Source organism: Malania oleifera, chromosome 9 (genome assembly GCF_029873635.1).
Source record: "Malania oleifera isolate guangnan ecotype guangnan chromosome 9, ASM2987363v1, whole genome shotgun sequence".
NCBI lineage: Eukaryota > Viridiplantae > Streptophyta > Magnoliopsida > Santalales > Ximeniaceae > Malania > Malania oleifera.
Genome location: NC_080425.1, coordinates 30,594,477 through 30,601,119, shown reverse-complemented (window position 1 = coordinate 30,601,119; position 6,643 = coordinate 30,594,477). Strand labels below are relative to the sequence as shown.

The 6,643-nt window shown below is 31.7% G+C and overlaps 1 protein-coding gene across 2 annotated transcripts in view; it reads right to left on the bottom strand.

The window, feature by feature from the left end:
* Positions 1-3,825: 3,825 nt before the first annotated feature.
* The window catches only part of LOC131164425 (CSC1-like protein At1g32090), a 33,746-nt gene continuing 30,928 nt past the window's right edge, over positions 3,826-6,643 (bottom strand). The window contains exons 11-12 of one of the 2 annotated variants that reach the window (XR_009139263.1): positions 4,073-4,382; positions 3,826-3,994 (exon numbers count right to left, since the gene is read on the bottom strand). Coding sequence is in view for 1 of the 2 variants with exons in the window: in XM_058121602.1 (XP_057977585.1) it covers positions 4,161-4,382 (222 nt within the window). In the remaining variant the exon portion in view is untranslated. Of the gene's footprint in view, positions 4,383-6,643 lie in introns of both variants that reach the window. The other variant, XM_058121602.1, reaches the window with a different exon arrangement.

Below are 6,643 nucleotides of genomic sequence, written 5' to 3'. Positions count from 1 at the left end.
AATTATGTGAAAAAATGAATTTTACTTTGATATATATTTATATCTAATTGTGATAGGAAAAAAGTTGAGTAAGTTGGTTGCTAAAGTATATTTTCTTGAAAATAGATTAATCACTTTGGAAAAATTGATTCTCAAATTGATCGGCTCAATTGATGTTACCAGGACAATACGATTTTATTATTTTTTTAAAAAATAAAAATATATTAAAATTTTAAATTATAAATAAATTATAAAAATATTTAGTAATTATGACATCATAGGATGTTTTTTGACGGTATTCAATCCAACTAGAAAAGTGAGTCGATTTTGGTTCGATTTTTAGAACATTGATAAAAAAAATACGAGTTCTTATGTTTCACTCTAAATTTTTAGATCATTTGAAAAAAAATGATATGGGCAAATTAAATATGCTTCTTTTATTAGCATTGTGTATGTTCATGGGTTTATGTTTTATAATAATATTAATGCCACAATTCATAAATTTATACTCTAAATGAAATTTATTATGAAATTCGTTTATCAAAAAAATAAGTGGTATTATACAATTTCAAAAGGTGGTAATTTACTTTGAATTCTTAGAAATGTAAGTAAGATTGACCATACATCTAATGTTCATATTATATACTAGTTTGGACTTTACCAATTCGATTAAGAATTAGCTTACTCATTGAAATGGTGTGAATACCATATTTTATAATTTAAAGACTTGAAAAATTTGAAAAATTTGACAAAACTACTAATCGATACAAACACACTCAAACCAGGGTCAATCGATTGATATAAATTTGTGTAATTTTTTTTTAAAATCTACTTATCATTTACATTTTAGAAACAAAAAGAGTTACGATTAATCTTATAATTATAGTTTATGTACTATGAACTTTATAATTTATGTTTTTCCTACTCTAATTTAAAATATCATATCATATTTGATTTGCTATAGAGATGTGTTTGTCATTTAATTTAAGTGAAAAGTGTACACAACTTTTTTGGGAATGTCATAATTATCTAAAATTTTTCTTATCAATTAGTATTATTTATTTACTTTTCTTTTTAAGATATAATTTTATATATTTTAAAATAATAATAGAATTATATTGTTATTTTTACGTCATCTAGTTGACTTAAAGTAGTCACACTAGTTGGACCTATTGACCTAAAAACTAATTTGATATGAAATAAGGTTTTTGGGCAGTTGAAGATTCAATTGGAAGTAATTTTGGGGAAATTGAAGTCTGATAGTGCAATTAGGGCCTCAATTGGGGGAGTAAGGATTTCCATTTTGATTCAGTGTGATGTTTTAGGTCTCAATGGTGTTTAATTTAATTCAATTTGTTTTGATAGTTTAGTGCTAATTTAATTCAATTTGATTTGATAGTTTAGTGCTCTAATTGTATTCAATCTGGTTAATGTGATAATTTAGGGTTTCAATTGCATCAATTTTGTTTCATCTGATAAATTAGGATTTCGACTATGAACAATGTGGGGTTTGCTGCAATGATTTAGGGTTCCAATTAGGCCCCATTAGATGTTTGGTTGGATTTGAATTGAAGAGATGGAGTGATGTAATCAAATGATAGAAAACTAGTGGAAGGAACTTTCTTTTGCGAGTTGGGAGGAGAGAGAAAGATAGAGACTGGAATGCTTTGGCAGAGAGAAAATGGCATAGAACAAGAAGCAGTGATGTGGATAAATTTTGTCAAGATTAATAAAATATATACTTTAAGGAGATGAATTTTTAATTTATTCACATGAAAGTAAGTTGCATTGAGAAGAATTAGTCAAGATTGTAATTTAATAATATAGCGATACATCTTATTAATATTCTAAAAATTTTGTTGAAATATTTTTTAAAATAATCGATTTTATGAGTTTTCAAAATCTTCCATTTCTGTATTTTCTAAAGCATTTATGAGGACAATTTAATACTGTGTGTTTGTGTCACATTGAAAAGAGTGAAAAAGGAAAAGTCATTAATAAATAATAATGTAAAAAATTCTCCTAAAAATTGGTTAAGAAATAGTGTTAGTGTGTACTCTAGTGCACCCCACCGTCTGCACACGCAAGCGCGTGTGCGTGGCGTGGGCTGTAGGGCGATAGTGGCGCATTTAGTTGGCGCACAAGCACTTAGCACGCTTGCATTGTTGGGAGATCGTGGCCGTTGATCATGATCGGATGACTTAAAATTAATCTTATATTTTTTATAAGATCAAGTGGTGCGATCTGAACCGTATAAATAATCTAACAGTCAGATTTTAATATGTCAAGTTTAAATTTGAAAAAATGTAATTGTTGGGAATATGCATAATTCTATCTATTTAAAGACAAAATTAATTCTAAAAATCCAACTGAATATTCAATCATTCTCTCATTCTCTTTCTCTCATAAAGCTTTCACAAATCATATTTTCTTCAATTCTGGGTTTTGTTTTCTCTAAAAACAGAATTCTTAAAATTTTATCAGATTCTTCTAACGATATTTGTGATCAGTTTTTCGTTTGTGTATAACACAAACTGATATCAGATTATATTTTGGGTTTCATTGTATCCTGAAAGCGTATTTGTTGACTCAATACATACCGATTTGGTAGAGGCAAATAACGTTTTAAGAAAAAGGCCATAATAACATGCCTTAAAGCGTTTTTTGTTCTGCCGTATTTTCTATTTGTTTTTACAATAGTTTCTTTCAAATTTTTCAAAGACAATAGTCACAACAAGGCTATTTATTTTCTTTGCTTTATATTTTTAGAAAAAATAATGTTATTTTGGTGCTTGTGCAGTGTATAAACCATTGTAATATAGATGTTTTGAAAGACCAAGAAAATCTTCTTATATTATGTGAAGCCAGTTTTTATCTTTTGTTTTTTAAGTAAATTAAAAATTGAAAATTCTTATTTTGTAACTTATATTCTATCATATTGCTAGCTTTGTATAATTAGATAATAGAATATTTGTTATGATTCAGAAATAAGCCAAAGAGTGCACAAATGGTGGAATAAATTTTTTATAGCATCTTCAGCTGTCACCTCTTTTCCTGTCCTCTCAGCCTTTTGAATTTGTTTGGCCTTTTGCTTTTCTCATTGTTTTGTCATGACATTTCCTAACTCAACTTTGTGTTGGATTTGTAACCGGTTTCCTTTTGCCCAAACATCTTTTATCCATTTCTATTAGGTTTTACTGTAATGCCCAATTTATTTTTCTGTTTTGCTGTTTTTCACATAATATATCACTTCCATCATGTATTTAGATTTTATAAAAATTACTTATTTAAAACTAAATATTTGTACATATATAAATGATTTGGCATGCAACATACGCTCACATACAAACGTTCTTTAAGTTTGTCTTCTTTGGTTCATTTAAATGACTATATATCAAAATCCCTTCTCATCATATTCTAAATTCGATTCTAATGCTTCTTATAATCAATGATTGTGGTATTTTTCTTTTAGTAATACCATATTAAGCTGGGGCTGCACCAAAGAAGTAACCCGTCTTTCATTCCATATTACTTCTTTTCCCCTTCTAGAATTCTAATCTAAGCTTCATATGAAAGTCCCAAACTTTAATCATTGAACTGCCAATTAAGACACAATATAACAAAATTATCTTACAAAAGGTGCTCAAAATAATCCTTTTACTAAATAGTCTCATCAGGCTCCCCTCCCCACAAGATCATGAATCCGTCACTGGCATAGGGTATTATAGCTTTCAACTTTCAAGTAGGGTGGATTGTCAGCAACTCTACTAATATGGGAACAATTTTGCTCAGAAAAATGAGGTATAGAGAAGGATGTCAATTTCAAACCATACTTGCCCCAAGTAAGAGATGAATGAAACTCAACTGTATGAATTAGATGATTCGGGCTCTGATTGTTTTTATCTATTAGGGTGCTTTTTGGACCCACTCTATACAAGAAACAGTCCAGAACAGGAAACTGCGAAAGGAGTTCTTAACCATTTGGGAATATATGTGCTTCAAGAAAAGGTTGCCCCTGATTCAAACAAACATTAATGGAACAATAATTACAATTGTAGGGAAAGTAATCATATTGGAAAAGCAAGCACCCTACCTTTTTTTTTTTCTTTCCAAAAAGATGAAGAAAAGAAAAACTGTCTTAAGGTTTCATGTGAGCTGATCAGCAGCAACTAACTCGAGGCTCAGCTTTCGTAATGATAGTCGTCATAATGTGAGAAGTGGGAATGCAGTTCGCTTGCTGATGGACTAGTGACATGATATTGGTGTTTGTCTACTCTGATCTCAGATAACTCTGCTTCCTCAAATGACTTGAAAATTGGATGCAAATATGCATCAGCCAGATAAGCTTTTAAATTAAGATCTGGTTCCGTAGTGCGCTCCATTGTGTCCTTTGCCATGGCTTCCTGAAAACAGAAACAGGAGCAAAAATTTTTTTCAAGAAATGCATAGTTGCTACAAATAAAATCTTGACATATATTTAAACAGAAATGACTTCTAAATTGCAACATAATGTCATGGAAACGGGTTTGTACACCTCCATTGACCTTCCTTTCTGCTTCTATATTTCTGATAATTCTACCAGATGTCAGTAGAAGAACATTTTTCATTGCTAATAATGGACCCCAGCAATGGCGCAAGGGGCCACAGTACCAGAATCTAGTAGGGTGATTGAAGTGTCAGACCACCAAGCATGTGTGCAGGTTTGAGTCCTAAGAGCAGCCATTTCATGCAAAATGATACAAAATTAAGACACCATAAAAACCACCGCCAGAGGCATTCAGTACTAGGAAATGGATCTTCAAATGGTAAATGAGCATGGCACAAAATTCCTACCAGTTGAGAATGCAGTTATGAAGCTGTGGGAGACTATGTTTGCACTTTAAAAATCAAGGTTGAGATTGTCCAGGTGGGAATTATCCAAAATATAGAGAGGCCAAGAAATATTCTACCAAGAGTGAAATAAAATTGTTTTAAATTTTAACATTATTTTAAGTTCTTAGTGTTTTATTGCTTCAATTACACTTTAGGTCAAGGGGATTTTAGAGAAACATTAACTCATTGTGTATCACCATGGAGCATCTTGAAAGGATGTCCCCAACTTCATTTTATTTTACTTAAAACATTACCAATGCTAAAGTGTAACTGATAGAATACATGGAATGGATATGATGATCCTAACAATCTATATCAAGGTCTAACAAGCTAATTGTCATTGTTTTATGTATGACGAGAAGAAAAATTAGGAAATTGATATTCTGCCACAAAATCCGTTGCTTGCTGGACATTATTTGTAGGCTATAGCTCTTCTGGTGCGACATTGGAGAATCCAAGGAATAGCCCAGTCGCTGCCAAAGGTGTTAGATATTTTTAAAACCAAAGACCAAGGATAATGAGAGAAGCTGATTTAGAGACTGCAGAAGACTGAATTTTATTAAGCAACAAACTATCTATTTATACAGCATAATGAAAACCGAATTGCAGAAAAACCTGCTACATGTTGAGCATAACAGCTAAGTGCCGAAAAATTAGCATGAAAAAATGGTTATAATCCTAAAGAATAGCAACAAATAATACTTATTCAGCTCCTAAAGAATAGCAATAAATAAAACTCATTCAGCTCCTAAAGAATAGCAACAAATAAAACTGATTCAACTTCATGAGTCATGCCAGTCAACACTCCTCCTTGACTCTGGAGCTGCATACGCCAAACTTCTGCCTCAAGAATTTATATCTAATCTTCGGAAGTGCCTTTGTTAGGATATCAGCACTATGATTTTCTGTTTTGCAGTATATTAGCTGCAGTTCTCCTTCCATTTGTACCTCTCTTAGAAGACACAATTTTATTTTGAAGTGTTTTGTTTTGCCATGGAACACTGGATTATTAGCAATTAAAATTGCAGCTTGGTTGTCCACAAATATTTGTGTGCCTTCTTGTTGTTCCATATGCAAATCTGTCATAAGTTTCTTGAGCCAAAGAGCTTGAATCACAGCAGCAGAAGCAGCTACATATTCTGCTTCTGCTGTGGATTGAGCTATGACTTCTTGCTTCTTAGAACACCATGAAAAAATTCCAGAACCAAAGCTAAAACAGTAACCTGAGGTGCTTCTCATATCATCATCACATCCAGCCCAATCACTGTCAGAATAACCATGGAAACTAAATTTTTTAACTTGACTGAATCTTATTCCATAATTAATTGTGCCCTTAACATATCTAAGAATTCTTTTTGTTGCTTGAAAATGAATTTCACTAGCACAGTGCATATACCTTGATAGCAAACTTACTACATGCATGATATCTGCCCTGGTTGCAGTTAAATACATTAGGCAGCCTATTAGGCTCCTATACAACCTTTTATCCACCTTTTCAGCTCCATCTTCTCTGAAAAACTTCTCCTTTTGATTCATTGGAGTTGCAGTTGGCTTGCACTCTTCCATGTTGAATTTTTTGAGGACTTCCTTTGCATATTTATGCTGGCATAGAAATATTTCATTTTGCTTTTGACTTACCTGCATACCAAGGAAGAATGTCATCCTCCCAAGGTCAGTCATTTCAAAGACATCTTTCATTTCTTCTTTAAACTTATCAATCAGCTCCTTGCTACTTCCTGAAACAAGTGGATCATCAACATACAGAGATACCACAAGTATTTCATCATCAGTC